At 46.0% G+C, this 18041-nt stretch overlaps 1 protein-coding gene across 11 annotated transcripts in view; it reads left to right on the top strand.

Annotated features, from left to right (window-relative positions):
- The window catches only part of CCDC158 (coiled-coil domain containing 158), an 89873-nt gene that overhangs the window by 56098 nt on the left and 15734 nt on the right, over positions 1 to 18041 (top strand). For 9 of the 11 annotated variants that reach the window (XM_053255414.1, XM_053255411.1, XM_053255409.1 and 6 more), the window contains 7 exons: positions 1080 to 1243; positions 2182 to 2235; positions 3170 to 3229; positions 9195 to 9262; positions 10269 to 10487; positions 13313 to 13486; positions 15984 to 16085. In XM_053255414.1, coding sequence (XP_053111389.1) covers positions 1080 to 1243; positions 2182 to 2235; positions 3170 to 3229; positions 9195 to 9262; positions 10269 to 10487; positions 13313 to 13486; positions 15984 to 16085 — 841 coding nt within the window. The remainder of the gene's footprint in view (positions 1 to 1079; positions 1244 to 2181; positions 2236 to 3169; positions 3230 to 9194; positions 9263 to 10268; positions 10488 to 13312; positions 13487 to 15983; positions 16086 to 18041) is intronic. The other 2 variants (XM_053255412.1, XM_053255413.1) reach the window with 2 other exon arrangements.

Raw genomic sequence — 18041 nt, 5'->3', positions numbered from 1 at the left:
CTACAGGTTCTGCCACCTCCAGACTTTACTATCTAATTGCTGTCTCCTACTGCTAAATGAAAGACCAACTCTGCAGATTATGAAATCTGTTAATGCATTTTCTAGGGCCTTCCACTCTGCCACTGAGTCATGGTTCCTACTGAAGGGAGTGGTGCAGCAAATAGAACCCTGACTGTTCAGACTTGGCAAACCCACAGATTAGGTACTGATTTGCAACAGAGTGGAGGTCAAGTGATAGCAGGCCAGCTGAAACTTGAAGCTCTGTTCATTAGGAAATGGCTTAACTCAAACTGGACTGAGATGATGGGAGTTGTAGTTAGGGGCGGAGCCACCATTGGGCCAACAGGTTCAAAGAACCCAGGCCGCTGACCAATCAGGGGCCGCGAGAGCAGCCCCGACACCCCCCCCCCCCACATCTGACATCAGACGCAGGGAGGCTAGTTTAGCTCCCAAGCGGGGGCCGTGTGGCCCCTTCGGGAGCTAAACAAAGGCTGGCGCTGCGTTCGCAGCACCAGCCAGGAGCAGCTCTTCTCTGCAAAGGCAGGGAAGAGCCACTCCTGGTTGCGCGCTGAGAATGCAGCGCCAGCCTAAGTAGCTCCTGAAGGGGCCGCGTGGCCCCTTCAGGAGCTAAAAGACTGGCACTGCCTTCGCAACACAGCCCAGGAGCGGCTCTTCCCTGCAGGGAAGAGCCGCTCCTGGGCTGTGCTGCGAAAGCAGTGCCAGCCTTCGTTTAACTGCCGAAGGGGCCATACGGCCCCTTTGGCAGTTTAAGAGCAACTGAGTCTCTCTTGGCCAAATGGAGCCTCCAGGCTCCATTCGGCCAGACCACGCCCCCGCGTCTAACGTCAGACACGGGGCGTGGCTAGCCCCTGCTTCTGACGTCAGACGCGGGGGCGGGGCTGGCGGGGCGCCCGCTGCGGCTGCACACGGGCTGCCGGCGGGCTGGCTACACCCCTGGTTTTAGTCCAACAACATCTGGGGATTTAAGTATCCCTGCCTTAAACACTGTGTGTTTCATTATAGGCATCAGAAGGCAAAGGACATGTCTTATGGCTTTCAATATCCATATTTCTATTCAGTTCCCACCCAGGACTAGCTTTTCTAAGGAAGACCCATTGCGAGATTTAAAGCAACTTCTTCAGGAATTACGGAGTACAATTGATGAAATCCCTTCTTCGATCCTCCCCAGAAGAGACAGTGACAGCGAGAGTGACTCAGTTTTGGAAGACACTGGCTCTACATTGTAAGGACATACAAAATCACTGTAAAAATACTTTCAGAAATTACTACAATCTGGTTAGCCCTGGGTTTTGAGAGTGTCATTTTGGAAATGCGTGATCTATGGGCAAAAGGAACTTCTCATATAGTACTAGAAGGTTTTGTGCAGATTGTGATGTGCAGATTATGTACACATCACCCATGCTGATCCTGTGTTGATTCCTAGTATTTGCAAACTACACTCAAGTTTTGTCCCATAGCAGGAAGAGAGGTGGGTGGGCAAAAGAAATAGGCAGCGGAGCAAGACAGTTGAGATTTGCAGCAAAAATTCACCTAGTTATTTCAAATGAATGTGAAAATTTCAGCCTTCTGCATCTCTGTAGATCCATGTTTTTCTCTCTTCTCTGCCTCTTCCCTCTCCCAGTTTTCCTTCCCTATTCAGACCATTTCTGCTGATCTCATCTCTTGAGATCACTCCATCTTCTGTTTCTCTTATCTTAGGATCTTGGTCTGAAATCTTCTCAGACCCCTGACTGCTCATTTCCTAGGCCCAATTTCTTCTACCTTTTCATTCTCTAGAATAGGGGTCCTCCAACTTGGGTCCCTAGATATTGCTAGACTATAACTCCCATCATCTCCTGTACACAGCCATTGTAGTAGATGATAGTAGTCCAATGACATCTGGACTCTGAGACCCAAATTTGAGAACCCCTACTTAGGCCCTTTAGTTTGTGATACTCCTCTCTACAATCTCAGCAGCTAAGTTGGTGGCAGCTAGAGATCCATACAATGAGAGCTGCTGAGCCAGTGGTAGCCAGGTACTCCTTTTTTTGACATCACAGCAGTTCAGCCAGTCACTGTCAGAGGCTTTATTGTTTCAAACTAGGGGGATTCTCAATTTAAATCCCTAGCCTGCCCCACCCCATTACCTGTGATATGATATTTGCATTTTTCCCCATGCAGTGACCTTGCTAGCAGAGAATGCATTGGCAAAAGATCACACAAACTTTATAGCAGGTGAGACACTTCTTCCTTCATGCAAGAAGGAAGCCCGCACAGCCAGTTCTCCCTGACTGCAGGCTTCCTGCTCTTCATAACATCCAAATTTGGACAAGAGAGCGGGGCTGGGGAGCAGAGCTGAGCTGCGGGTCCATTAGACCCGCGGTTCTATGTTACATAGAAATTTGGCCAGTGCCTCCTTGCACACTGCTTGTTGCCCATCCATCACCACTCCCCCAAGCAACTTGCTCAAAATGGGGCAAAAAAGAGCATTCAGGGTGACATTGCAGAGGCCTCTGGAGTGCCCTTCCATTTTGCACCAAGAGGGGTACTGCTGGAGCTCATGGAGTTATATCCAAGCCTAACACACCTGGAAGGAAGCTCCCACACAGAAACTTCCCCCTCAGCCTTCACAGCCCCTGATAATCCACTCCAGAGGGATGGCGGCTCTCCAGAACAGGATGGGATGTGACACAGTGAGTTCCTGGAGGTACGAACTTGCCTTCTGTTTGCAAAATGCCCTAGAGATACTACCCATGGACTGTGTATTTTTCCGTGGACATCACCACTTCTTATTTTACTACTAATAATTCAATAATAATAATAATAATAATAATAATAATAATAATAATAATAATAATTATTATTATTATTATTATTATATACTGCTTTTCAACAGAAGTTTCCAAAGCAGTGTACATAGAAAAATAAATAATAAGATGGCTCCCTATCTCCAAAGAGCTCACAATCTAAAAAGAAACATAAGGTAAACATAAGCAACAGCCTCTGGGGGGGGATGCTGTGCTGGGGCCGGATAGGGGCAGTTGCTCTCCCCCTGCTAAATATAAGAGAATCGCATCATTTTGAAAGGTGCCTCTTTGCTCAGTTAGCACCTGGCATTCTTCTATGAATTTCCTTGGCAGCTGTAATGCTATTTTGTCTTTCAACACAGGGAGGCGGCAGTCAGAGATTTACCTTCTGATGCCACTATGGGGCAAAACCCTTTCTGCAGGTGAGAACAATTCCTTGGTGGCTTTGAGTCACCTGACATCATCACCACTAGTTACTAATGCACATATTTTTCTCCCTCAGTGTAGGAGGGTATCTCTTTAAGACAGTTTGTGTAGTCCAGTTGCTCTCTATAGACAGGGCTAAATGCAAATCAGAGGCAGTCCCATGCTGCACCAGGAACAGGCACCTCCCAGTTCCAGTCCTGTCTAGCTCCTCAAAGCAGGGCTTTGGAAGAGCTCCACCATTTTCTCCCATTTCTCATTCTTTTCTCTCTCATTTTGTTCCCTTTAAAAACAAACAAACCAACCTTTTTGATCTTATCTTCCTGTTCTCTGCCGTCTCTTCTCACTCTTTCCTCTCTCCCTCTCCTCATCCATGGAGCATTCTGACCAGGCTGCTTCTTTATCAGAAGACCCCTCACTCTCATCAAGGGGCTCGGAAAGGAAAGGAGTCACGCTAGAATGTGCACTGGATCCTCCATCATGGTTGAAAAGCCTAGGAAGAGGAAATCTGCTCTGAGAAGACCTGTGTTCCCTAGCCTGGTATCAGATTGCAGGTGCAACTCAAGCCCTAGATGTGCTCCAGCAGGCAGCTCGCAGCAAGAGGAAGGAGAGGTTTTGTCTGGGGCTGCCCAGCCAGCCCAACCATAGGCTTTAAGTCTTGGCGCCCCCGAAGGAGACATCACCAACCCAGGCACGCTCCTCCTTTGGCCCTCGCCTCCAGCCGAAAGCCCATTGGAGGCTGAAACTGATAGGGGCCTTGAGGGCTTCCCGGTCAATGAGGGCTCTCTGGACGATGGTCCCTCGAGGTGATGAGCACATCAACACATTACCCTCCCACCATATTGTGAGTAACAACGCTGTCCCCTCTGTGCCCTCCAATCAGCCCTCAGTGTACCTGCCCCCTGCCTCAGGATTATTCCCCTGCCCTCTCCCCCTGCATGGGGCTTTCTCCAGATCTGACTGCCTGAATCAGGGACTTAGTGATGGCAGTGTTTTGAAAGCGGGGCTTTATTGCTTAGCAGCCCCTGCCTCGGGGCAGAGTAATTTCCTCTCCAACCCAGCTGCATTGCCAACAACTCCCTCAGCTCCTCTAAGGCCTGCTCTATCACCTAGGGGGCGCTCTGCTTTTCACAGGGAAAACTCTCAATCCTCCATTTTGTCTAGCCCTGCTCATCAGCCTGTTCCTATATGTGAACATGGCCTTTGTAGACCAAGGCCTCTAGCCAGTCACTCCAGGCACAGGTCCAGTTCTTCTAGGGCCAGGTTCTCCAACAGTTAATGCCCGAGTTCTCCAGACCCTTGAAACATTCCTAGGTGTATAGCAGTTAGAAATGCCTGACCTTCCCTATCACACTGTTACATATGGATGTGTTTCACTGTGTTTGGGCTCTGATATTCCTGGCCCATACAATCCAGACCTTTCCAGACCTTGTGTGCTGTGCTGGGCTCTAATAATGTGGGTCCATCCAGACCAGTTCCTTGCAGACCTCAGGTTGTCCACTCAAGTTTCAACAATCAAGCCCTTGACAGAAGCCCTTCAGGTTCTGATAACCCTTGCTGGCCAGACCCCATACAAGCTCATCTGGGTCTAACAACCCCAACCCATCTAGTCCACATATAATTCAGTTGGAACCCGACCCCTCTGAGAATGACTCCATCCGTTCTTCTAATAAGGGTGAGGGCGAATGCTCTGCAGATGAAAGACCCGATTAATATGAACCACCGCCTAAGCAGTTTAAACATGAGGATTTCGAGATCCTTCTGTCTAAGGCTCACAGAATATTGCCAGCTAATTCAGACTCTGTAAATAACAACTCTACTCCTGCAGATTTTATGGCTCCAAAGGTTTTCCCCACCTCTTCTCAAGCTAAACCAGTCGTACCTTTTCCTAACCTCTTTCAAGAGGTTCTTCAGTGGAAATAGGATGCTCCAGCCTCCTCTAAGGACTTGGGGTCATTAGCAAAGTGTTTCTATAACTTACCTGCTGACATTATGAATAAATTGGCCATTCCTCCAGTAGATGCACTTGGTAGCTTCCTTGGTCTCTGGGTCAGTATTGACTAAAGATGGAGAGGAGCCTCTTAGAGCACCTGAGAATAAAAATGAGTTATATTTGCATAAATCATGAGGCTTCTGCCCTAGCATTTAAGGCATCTGTGCTACTTGAATTTTTTTTGCCAGGGCTTCTATTCTCTGAGCTAAATAAATTCTAAAAGTTTTTCCCAAGAGCCAAATTAAGATCAAACAAGGAATCAATAAACTGGCCAAAGTAGCATACTTTATGGTGGATCGTAGTCTGGACAGCCTACAATTTTCAGCCCAGGCCTTGGCATCAGATGTAGCAGTAAGAAGAGGTCTCTGGCTAAAATAAAATTGGAATGTAGATACAAGGTTCAAACTCAGTTGGGTTACATTGGCATTCAAGGGGTCTAAGCCCTTTTGGGAGTCTCTTGAACCAGTACATATTGGGACTAAGGACAAAGAGAAAGCCATTCCTTCCATTAGAAAGGACAATAGAAAGCCTTACTGCAATAATCAAAACGTCTTTCGTCCCAACAGAAGTTGTTCCTCTCAACCCAGGGATAACAGAGCCAAGTCCTCCTGGCAGGCCACTTGGAATCCCAGACACAGACAAATCAATCAGATCCACAAATCAATCTAAACATTCCCATGGCAACTCTCAGTTTAACAGATCCAGCAAGAAGAAACAAAATCAGCAATGACTACCCCTCCCTTCCAGTGGAGGGAAGTCTCCTCGACTTTCTCACAGCATGGCAAAGGTCCACTCAGGGTCAGTGGGTTCTATCCACGATCAGGGAGAGATTCTCCTTCGATTGCCTTTCAGTGCCTCCAGAGCACTTCCATCCAACACCCCATCCAAGAACTCAGTCAAACATCACCATATGATTCTAGCCATTCACTGGGGCTATTCTCACGATTGGGGAAAATCGGGCTAGGAAAGCCTAGCCCGATCGTAAGAACCACTGGGTTTGGCTGTGAGCCTGGTGGTTCTCCAGCGGGTAACCCGCTTTGGTAGCCCTCCTCTTAGCCCAGATTTGCGGAGCGAGCACTCCGCAAACTGGGACTATCTGGTCATGAGTAGCCGCGGCGTGGCTCCGCGGCACGGCTACTCATGAGGAGACACCCCCCCCGGAGGGGAGGCGAAAAGCCAGCTCCGGGGGTCTCGCCAGCATGCTGGAGCTTGTGGGAGCCAATCGGCCCCCGCTAACCACAACCCCTGCCGGCTCCGTCACGGAGCCGGCAATCATGTGGGCGGCTGATTTGGCCGCCCAGGGTTACTGCCCCAATCGTCTGCGGGGAGAGCGGGCTTAGCCCACTCTCCCTGCGGTATCATCAAAAGCGGGTCTCACTGATCGTGAGACCCGCCTCACTATCTGATACAGATCAAGGCAATAGAGCCAGTGCCCTTAATAGAAAGATGTCACGGTGCACCAAAGAATTTTGCCAATCGGACTTTCCTTTTATCTATTTTCATCCTTCCACAATTGGTACCCAAGTTTCTAAAGCTACACTTTCCTGCTGGATTAAAGCCTGCATCATGATGGCCTATGAGTCCCAATCTCTTCACCCTCCTGGAAGGATCACAGCCCACTCAACCAGGAGTGTGTCAACTTCTGCAGCTTATTCGGCTTACGCACCACTCTCAGAAATATGCAGAGCAGTGACATGGTGTTCCATCACTCCTTTGGTCAATCGTTACAAGCTGGCATGTGTATCAATCCGCTCAAGGAGCCTTTGGTGGCACTGTTTTTTCAGCAAGTAGTTCATTCTTCTCAATGCTCTGGTACATCCCATTTTAAAGGGATACCCTCCTGCATTGAGGGAGAAAGGAACATTGGTAAAATTTACCATGAAGGGTTCTTTCTCCTCAATTAACGGAGGTTATCCAACCCACCCTAGTTCATGGGTGAGGTTACAAGAATTGTGGATGGACACATAGGGGAACCTCCTCTCTCATCTTTCATACTGTGAGGCTGTTCTCATGTTCAGCCTAACCCAGGCTAGGGAAGCCCAGCCTGAGTTAGGCTGCACATGAGAACTGTCAGGCCCGATCCCAGCAGGGCAGCACCACCAAGCCCAGCTTTTAGCCTGGATTAACAGTGCCAGCGTACCATTAACCCAGGCTCCGGATTGTGTGTCTCCTTGGGCTGCGTTCAGCCCAAGGAGAGAAAGAGATGGGCACCTGGAGTGCCCGTCTACCTGAGGAATCCCCCAATACACTGCACTATGTGCGCTGTGCATTGTGGAGGCCGGGATGCGATGCCCGGCCTCCAGAATTCCACGCTGCCTGGCACAGCAGTGGATCGTCTGGGAGCCCAATCTACGCTCCCAGCAACATTTAATGGATCATTTGTGGGGGAAGGTAAGCACACAGCCTTCCTCCCTGCCACCTGGCCATGTGAAAGGTATATAGTTTGTCTTAATTTGTACATGTTTGCTAATTGTTCTTTGATCATATCCTTTACAAGTTGACTGTTTTCTCTTTGGAGCTCCTTCTTTAAAATGCTACACAGTCCTGGAATTGGGAGGTGCCTGCTCCTGGTACACCATGGGACTGCCTCTGGTTTGCATTCAGCCCTGTCTTATATTGGGAGCAACTGGACTGCACCACCTGACTTAAAGGGATATCCTCCATACACTGAGGAGAAAGAACCCTTCATGGTAAGTTTTACCAATGTTCCTTTCTCAAGGGCAAAATATCAAGTGGGGGGAAAAGAATATCTCACTACTAAGACAGCAGAATCAACAGTGATCTTTCCTCTTAGCTTCATTTCAGCAGTATATATTTAAAATCTGGGCTTTTTGGGGGGGCGGTGTATACACACATACTGTTCTAGAACTCTTATGTTTGTGTTGCAGTGTTGTGTTTAGGCTCAGGAAGTTCAAGCTGCTTTCTCAGAAGTCTCCTTCCTACTTGTCTTGAACTAGACTCCACAAATCCTGTAGTAGTCTCTAGCACTATGCAGAATTCTTGCAGCTTGTTAGCTTGTTGTTACCAATATCCATTACATATTTGAATAGCAGGAGGCATGCATATTTTGCTGTGGTGCATTATTACATGCTTTCTTGGTCACTCTCCAGTTAATCTGGAGTTGTGCCTCAGTGGCATAGTTTGTGATGATGTCGTCCACCCCTATTCAAGATGGCGGACGTGTGAAAGTTTGAGGCTCAAGTGGGTCATCTAACTTGTGGACCGTTTAACCAATTTGAACCAGATTTGGTACAGTTGTAGTGAATGACACATAGGGACAGCTCCACAGTCTAGTTTGTGATGATATCATCCACCCTTATTCAAGATGGCAGATATGTAAACATTTGGGGCACAAACATGGGCTAACTTGTGAACCATCTAACCGATTTCAACCAAATTTGCTACAGCTGTAGGAACACATAGGGACTATGTGTCAATCTGTGTTGATGGACACCTCAATAGTGTAGTTTTTGATGGTGTCATCGACTTTGATTCAAGATGGTGGATGTGTGAATGTTTGAGGTGCAAGTGGGCTAACATGGACTGCCTAACCGATCTGAACCAAATTTGGTACAGTTGTAGTGAGTGACGTGAGTGACACATAGGGACGCCTCAATGGCATAGTTTGTGATGATGTCATCCACCCCAATTCAAGATGGGAGATGTGTGAACGTTTAAGGCTGAAGTGGGCTAACTTGTGAGGATGGGAATTATCAATTACTTAATCAGAGGAAAGTAGGCAGATTAGCTCTTACCAGAACAACTTGTTACTTTATCAGCATGGCATGTCTGTAAAAGTGTGTGTTTCCAGAAAAATGGCCCTTAGCTCACTTTTAATGCACTCGTATGAAATTGCTCAGTTGCAAAGCAGTTCTACACCCTTATATCTTATGGAGTAGTGTTAATGCTCTCTAGTCTTCTGCATGGTTTGTGAACAATGGAATGGCAGCTTTGCTCTTTTTCACACACAGGGAACCTTTAACATTACACACTGCAGACCTTGAGGATCCAGATACCACCCACCCTTTTACATCCAGTGGTGAGTTCCCACTAGTTGCTTTAAAGAATACATATCCCATAAGGGAACAGTTACAGCACAGTATCCAAAGGCATATATGCAAAAAATAATAGTTTAAAAACTGAAACAAAAACCTTGTTTAAAGATCATGTTTAACATAGCTTCAAGGACTGGAAAACACAATATGTCTACAAACTTTACCATCATCCATCTATCGCAGGGAATCTTGGGAATTGTAGTTCTCCATGGTCTATGTGAGTCACACTATGGGATTCTGCGCCTGTGCAGTATCTCATTGGGAACCTTCCTGAGTTTTGCCCTAGATCAATTATGTCCACACACTTTTACAATCCTCCATCTATCCCAGGGAATCCTGGGAACTGTCGTTCTCTGGGGGAAGATCTTTAACAAAGGCTTCTCAGCATCAAACTGCAACACCCAGGATTTGATCTGGGGAAACTTCCCTTTTGTCAAATGACAATTCCATTCCACTTGACTGCACGAGAAAGAGCGGTGAGATGCAGTAGTAAGATCCACTCCATTGGCTGGCTGGGAACAACTGTCTTGTAGCTTCCCATCCTCCTGGAATTGTCTCCATCAGCAGCCATTCCAACTGGTTGCCTTGGAGGAATAGGTGAGAAAGAGCACATCTCACTCCGTAGGCTTCCCCCCTTCTCAGAACTGTCTCCTACATTGTCTATCCCACCTGGTCATTGCATGATTTCATTATAATGTGTGTTTGCAGTATGAATCTGAATTTGCTTTTTCTCCTCTCCCCTGATTATATTTCCTTTTGATTCATTTTTTTTAGCTGGGAAGCTGTTAGTTTAAATTTCTTTTGAGTGTTTTGAGAGAAAATTGGTATATAAATGTAGGAAGAGAGTAGACAAATAATTGAACGGCCAACGAGCCGAGGGAATGTGTATTGTTAACATGCTTTGAATCTCAGTGCAAGCAGTGATTTCCAAAACCAAAGTTAATTTTCTCTTTGCTCTGATGTTCTTTCTACTATATTTAATGGCTCAAGCCATCTTCAGTTCCACTCCTCATTACTCCTCTTCAAAGAAACTGTCCTCAGAGGAGAGGTACAAAGATAGGTCTCCCGTGCACTCGTTGTTAACGACTACACTGGATGACCTTAAGGCAGCTTCTGGACCCTCTATGGAACGTCGCTCAAGTCTGAAGAAGAGCTATAGAGAAGAGCCCTCGGAAGCCATAGACAGGGCAGCCTCAGCCGCCTGTAGAGGTAAGTGTCCTGCAGACAAGCAACCCTCAAAGCAGCAGTTAATAGGTAGGGGCTATCGCTCAATGGCAAAGCACATACTTTGCATGCAGAAGATAAGGGATCTTCAATCCCTTCCAGCTCTAGATTAAAAAAAAAAAGAATCGGGTAACAAGTGATGGGGAAAATATTGGCCTGAGTGCCTGGAAAGCCACTGCTTTTTAGATGGACCAGTGGTCTGACCCAGTAAAAGGAAGCTTCATAGGTTCACTGAAACAAGAGAAAGTTTGTGCAGTCTTATATAACTTTCCCAGCCCATAGCAGCTTCAAGAAAACACTAACTGTTGTAGACATGAGAATCTTAAAAGACAATAATGTGAGGAAAGGGGAAAGGATGCAAAAGGAAGGTACTCAGCCCTGATTCAGCTTTTGGCATGCCTGACAAACACCCAAAAGCTCTACATGGGCCATTGTGTGCCAAACGTTGAATTCGAACCAGATCTGGTGAATGTGGACTGTTTCTCATGACCAGCTGGCTTAGCAAAGACTGCTTGTTATTTTTGTTTTCCCCGTGGCTGCCAAGGCTGCGTTGGTTGTGAGAATCAGTCCTTTCTCTGGGGTAGGTTTTGCCCACAGTGTATTGCATTGCGTGTGCCAGTATCACTGTTCCTGGAGTCAGTTGTGGGACTCTTGTCCCATTATGATCCCCAAGGTTAGCCAGAAACACACTCTCCTGTGACAAACACACTCCTCCATGCACCAAGTGCAAATGATAAGGGCAACTTGATAGTTTTTCTTCTTTATTATTATTATTTATTTATTTAACACATATACTGCCCCAAACGCAAGTCTCTGGGCAGTTTACAACAAAACAATAAAAACAAATAAAAAGATAAAAACATTAAAACAGTTAAAATGTAAAATGTTAAAACTATTAAAAACACAATTAAAACAATATCTAATTAAAAGCCTGGGTGAACAAATGCATCTTGACTGAAGGCCTGTCCTGCGTAGCCACCAGACGAGCTGGTGGCAACTACAGACAAACCTCTCCAGATTATCTCAATGGGTGGTGTGGTTCATAGTGAAGAAGATGTTCTCTTAAATGTGTTCTCTAAGACATTCTCTTACGTTCTTGGTAGCCTCTCCATGGCCCATGGATCCATGATATAAGTCATGAATTCGGCACCCACTGGAGCATTCACCAGACTAATCTGGGAGACGCAAATCCCACCCACTCCAAAACTGTCACCATGTAACTGCCAGACAGAAAATGCTTGTGCGAATTATCTTTAAACTTTTGAATTGTGCATTCTGTGAACAGGTTTTAAACAAAGGAAATATCTTTCTTTACTAATAAAAACTAATAACTTTATTTATTTTAAATTTTATTTTCTATTACTAGACTTTATGGGCACAGCACAGCCGAGTGTGAACTTCTCCTGTCCAAGCACCAGTGAAATGAATGGGGAGCTGGTTAGAGTGGGGGGGGGGATTTTATGCTGGATTCTGCCCCATATTTAGTTGTATGTTTGTTCTCTTGTTTATTCCACTAAGTGCTGTTTTGGACCGGGCAAGATACAGACTTTAGGGGAAGAGAGCTGGTCTTGTGGTAGCAAGCATGACTTGTCCCCTTAGCTAAGCAGGATCTGCCCTGGTTGCATATGAATGGGAGTCTAGAGGTGTGAGCACTGTAAGATATTCCCCTCAGGGGATGGATCCGCTCTGGGAAGAGCAGAAGGTTCCAAGTTCCTTCCCTGGCATCTCCAAGATAGGGCTGAGAAAGAGTCCTGCCTGCAACCTTGGAGAAGCCGCTGCCAGTCTGTGTAGACAATACTGAGCGAGATGGACCTATGGTATGACTCAGTATATGGCAGCTTCCTATGTTCCTATGAAATATTTAAATCCTGGATATTCAGCCAGTGTCTCTTGAAGCCTCATCCACGTTTTTTCCTAGAGTGCTCTATCCATGCAGCTCACGACACATAGAAGGAAAAAGGCACTGTGCACAAAAAATGTTCTTCTGGCTCAAGTTTTGATGAGCCCTGCTTCCAGTGAAGGTCTGCTGCCACTCTGGTAGCAGCAGCATGGTGACTGGGCAGGAGGAGAAGATAATATTTTGCCTTGGGTACTGAAGTGCCCTGGAAATGCTTTGTCATTAAGAAGCAGCCTCTGCAACAGTAGGCCCTAAAGACTAGTGGCTAATTCACACATTGTGGGTTTTTTTTAATATCTGAGAGATTTAAAATGTACAATGTAAAGTGTGAGCCAGTGCCACAAGTGGGGACAAATATGTTTGCAAACAAGCGTATGATACTCAGCCCTGCCTGCACTATTCCTTTGTTACGTCTTATGCATGGATAGGTGTCTGCATGCACCTACAATTGAGTTTTGTGTTGATTACTGTGCATACGTTCATGTCAGCACAGGCACTGGGCCTGTCAAAAATACAGAGCACCGATAGCATGTACTGCTATATGCATGTGGAATGGATTGTGAATAAATACACACATTCAGATCAAGAGCTATATGTACACTTCATGTGGCTTCTATGCAATTTGGATATAACATATGCATAGAGCATCTCTCATTAGGATTGATGGTACCCCTTAGCAAGTGTAATTTCAGTGGCTAGCGTGGATTTCTGACTGTAATGTTTGGCCCTAAGGAAATACGAAGAGATGTTTTGTGGAGTCCCCTGCATCTAAGGCAGATAGGTTTGGCATGTGCACCCTGAAATATGAGGTAGCCATTTGTGCTGATGTTGATATTTGAATCTTATCATTTCACTGTAAAAATACCACATTGTCTTTGTTGTTCTTTGTGTCTTTTTCTTTTAAAACAACCAGGTATGTCCTTCAGCACCAGCTCAAAACCAGATATAAACTTTGGCACCAGCTCAAAATCCGAAGTGTCCTTCAGTAGCTGTCCAAAGCCCGAAGTGTCCTTCAGTAGCTGTTTAAAACCAGAAATGTCTTTTGGCATAAGTTCAAAACCAGAAATGTCCTTCGGCTCCAGTGTTTGTAAGTATATTTTGCTTTTGAATCTTTCACATCTTGTGAGTATATTTTGCTTTTGATCACTTTCACAGCATTCACCTTGGAACTTAAAAGCTTGATTTCTGAATGTACACATCTCTTCCCCTTTCTGAAATATGGATCTTTTAGTGTTAATTGTCTCTCTCCTTGCTGAACTATTGAGAAAAAGGAATGCAGCCACTTATATTTTCTGCTCTTCCCCCTCTTCTGCATCAACCTCCATTTCAGAGCTCTTCATCTTCAGACCAGCATTCTGGAGAAACTTAATCTATGAATTCCTGAGATGTTCAATATTTGGGTGGGGGCTGGGGAGCAAGGTTCAAGCTCTCCATTCCTCTCCATCCAAAGAGCAGCTAATCCTTATGAAAAATAATTACTAGTATTTATGTAGTACTTCTCCTAAACTCTGAAAACGCTTCTGTGTATATTATCTCAGCAACCTCCTTAGATAGGGAAATGTTGTTATTTGTGTGTGAGAGATTGCAGGATGGCTGGAGTGGGGTGAGGAAAAATGGTTAATTGCTAATGGCTTGCCTAAGGTCAGTCAAAAGAGGTCATCACTAAGCTGTGAATTGAGCCTTGGGTTCATGCTCTTAGTCTTTACATCAGGGGTTCCCAACCTTGGGTTTCCAGACATTGTTGGACTACAACTCCCATCATCCCTAGGGGTGTGCATGGTCCGGAGTCCCCCCTGGTCCGGCAGGGGGGGACTGTGACTTTAAACGGGGGTGGTGGTAGTACTTACCCCACCCCCCGCTGCTCTTCCCCCCTGGCGCTGGTCCGTTGAAAAATCTTCTTGGGGCAGCCGCTAGCGCTCGTCTCTTTTAAGCCTTAACTAACAACGATGGGGGCAGGGGCGGCAGGGAGGAACTCTGCCACCCCAAGAAGATTTTTCAACGGACCAGCGCCAGAGGGGGAAGAGCGGCGGGGGCAGGGGGAAGTACTACCACCACCACCCCCCCCGCTTAAAGTCACAGTCCCCGGACCGCTGGACCGGTCCGGCAGTCTTTCCCATGGGGCTGGACAAAAACCATGCACACCACTAATCATCCCTAGCCCCAAAGGCAGTCAGGGCTGCAGATGATGGGAGTTGTAGTGCAAGGCTGGGAACCCCAGTTCTATACAATAGCCACCACCACTATTCTTACACAAAAGCAGCTGAAAAGTCTGGGTCCAATTCAGGCCTTTCAGGTCTGGACCAGAACTCATTTCTTTTAATGACAGAGTTTGGAGATAGAACAGCATCCTTCTGGAATCTGCTGCCCCAAGCGTCTGCTTCATGCTACTTTGTGGAGAGGCCAGTCCTGACTGGGCCTCACCTGCAGACTTATTTATTTATTTAACACATTTTATAAAGATTATTAAAGACTTATTGATGATGATCTCAGTCCTGGCAGGATCTGGAGCTTAGAGGCTCTTTAGTCAATGGGCAGAAGATGTGGAGCCTTTTGCTGCCCCGTTCCTATTCCACGCCTTTTTAGCCTACTTTCCTTAAGCAAAAGCTTATGAAATCTGTGTGTGTGTGTGTGTGTGTGTGTGTGTGTGTGTGTGTGTGTGTGTGTGTGTCCCTATCAATTTCACAATGCCTGGACCAATTTGGACCAAGTTTGATACAGTTGTAGTGACCCATAGGGACGCCTCAGAGGCATAGTTTGTGATGATGTCACCCACCCCAATTCAAGATGGAAGATGCGTGATTTGAGGAGGAAGTGGACTAACTTGTGAAGATGGCAATTATCAATTAAGATTAGAGTGAAAAAAAATTAGGCAAATTAGTCCTTACCAGAACTTGTTGATCCTTCTTCTCATAGGGCTTTTCCAGATGTGAGTAATGTGTGGGCTTTTGAAAGCTTTTGCACCAGTTTTTAATAACATTTCACTCACAGGCCAGCCTCTTCTATAAGAAGCTGTAGGCTCTCATGTTCCCTCACAGAGGAATCTGACTCCGTGGCCACAGCACAGAGCTTGCACGATTTTTATAGTGTCACCTGCTGGCCAGTGCTTGCAAATCTGTCTCTTTCCATAACTACTTTAAAGTAAGAGTTTGCTCTGTTCAGGAAACGGCTTTGAGCAATTTTCTCCCAGTTAAGCTCACTTTTGCAGCATCAGAGTCAGGCTGGGAGAAACCTCCTTAAAGCAGAAGAGCAAAGCAAGGTAAGGGGGTGGTGGCTGGTTTTGCTGCCCTCTCCCACTCCTTTCCAGGTAAGGGGTAGAACAACTCCTGTCTGCTATGCATGTGGACGGCTGCCTTGTTCCATCTAGGCTGGCCCCTGAAATGACTTGGGCTTTGCAAGTATAAATGTGCTGATCTTCTTAAGATCAACACATCCACCATTGGACAGTGTTAATATGACACCAGTAATGAACTCCATTCTGAGCTGGCCATATTCCAGGGCCTTCAGCTGCGTGGCAGCCTTGCTGCTGGATCAGTGTGCTCTTTATCTCTCTTGACAATTTCATTGATTTGGTGTTTTGTCCCTAGCCACTCAGACAGCAGACTCCAATGGAAATACATGTAGGAAATTGCAGAACAAGATGGAAAGTCTGCAAAACCTGGTGGAAACATTACAGTTGAAAAACCAAGGTATGGAAGCACATAGTGCCTGAAAGATTCCAGAAGTTAAAATATCTTGAATACTCCTGGACTCCTTGCACATTGCTATCAATACATAGGTACCTCATCAGCACATAGGTACCTCGCAGGGGGAGAGTAACTGGCCCTATCCATCCCCAGCACAGTACTTCCAGTGACTGTTGCTGGTGTGTGTCTTATGTTTCTTTTTAGAATGTGAGCCCTTTGGGGACAGGGAGCCATCTTATTTGTTATTTCTCTTTGTAAACCGCCCTGAGCCATTTTTGGAAGGGCGGTATAGAAATCAAATCATTATTATTATTATTATTATTATTATTATTATTATTATTATTATTATTATTATTATTTTCCATGCAAGGATTACCACCCTTTAGCCCACACTTGTGCAGAGACAGCCCAAGATCTCAGCTCACCCCTCTTCAAGCTTTAAAGAGGGTGCTGGGCGACAAGTTAAGACTGGCAGCCTTTTCTTGTCACCTCTTATGTCTTTCCATCCAAGACTGCAAAGGTTGATTGCTTAAGACTACTGTGGAGAAATAACCGGTTGTGGTTAGTGCAATGTTCTTTTAAAAAACTCCTTCTGCAGTGTAATGGTTGTGATTGTGAATGCTGTTTGGGTAGGTGGTTGCACTGTTGTTGCTAGCACTGATTGGCTGGTACCTGTAACATCACTGATCCCAGAGGTCCAAGTTTTATTCTTGCCACTTCCCCCATGCCACATATTGACCTTTTAAAATGTACCCTCCGATATTTCACAGATGAAAACAGGGCCGTGTTTGTAACACACTGCACAAGCCCCACCCCTCCCAGTGTGACACATCAAGGGACTGCTCCATCTATTGTATGCTGCATTCTTTGTTATACCATACATACCCTGTCCTCCAGTGATTTAAAAGCCCAGAGGGTGCTTGTTCTTCTTGTTAACTATGCTTTGCCAATGATATCTTTATCGACTGTTTTCAAAACCTATCTTGGCAGCTGCAGTATGTGTGAAGCAGCACCCTACACCCTGCATGGGGCCTTTGTGTTCATGTGCATGGGTTTTCCTACATGAACCCTAGAGACAAGATGCAGCCATTCTCTGCTCTCAGGTTTAACTTCTAGAGACCTCAGAGGAGGGAGCGAATGTTGGGGTTTTGTGATTATTTAGCAAAGCACCAAGGAAGCTACTACTCCAGTTACAGAGTGCAGAGTTTAGTTGTTGCAGCTATTTAGAGTAACACGCATGGAGATCACTTAGGGTCTAAACTAAATTGATTTACTGGTGAAGTACATTTGAGATAGGAAAGACCTATCCTATCTATCAACTACATAATGAATAGGTAGGGGGAGAGAGAGATGTTTCCATCTTCTCTCTAGGAGGAAAGGAAGAGGACTGACTCACTACCGGAAGTACCTGAGGAGTCAAGGCAGGGTCATAGAGTAGAGGCAAGCAGGGACAGGTAAGGAGACCCTCACTAGCTACCTCTGCTCCCAATGCTCCTAGTGATCATTAGGATAGTTGGTGCAAAAGGTTGATGTACTAGAACTCCAACACCCCTTCTCATTGCTTGCCGCACTGGCTCACAACTCCCGTCTTCTCATGAAGCATCTGGAATCTGTCTCTGGGCAATGGCTTAGTCAATCCATCGGCCACCATCTCTTCTGTTGGGCAGTACTCCAACTCAACTACCCCTTTGTCTTGCATGTCTCAAATATAGCGTTACTTTATGGGAATGTGCTTGGTTCAAGACTTCATCTTCTCCATCTGGGAGATCTAGATACAACTTTGGTTATCCTCAGACATTGTTGTGGGCTTTGGTTCCTCAATCCCAAAGTCCGATAGTAGCTGGTGTATCCACACTGCTTCCTTGCATGCTTCAGCTGCAGAAATATATTCTGCTTTTGTGGATGAGAGTGCAACAAGTGACTGCTTGCGGCTAGCCCAGCTTATGGCTCCATCTGCAT

Source organism: Hemicordylus capensis, chromosome 5 (genome assembly GCF_027244095.1).
Source record: "Hemicordylus capensis ecotype Gifberg chromosome 5, rHemCap1.1.pri, whole genome shotgun sequence".
In the NCBI taxonomy this organism is placed as follows: Eukaryota; Metazoa; Chordata; class Lepidosauria; order Squamata; family Cordylidae; genus Hemicordylus; species Hemicordylus capensis.
This window is presented reverse-complemented; position numbering and strand designations above follow the sequence as displayed.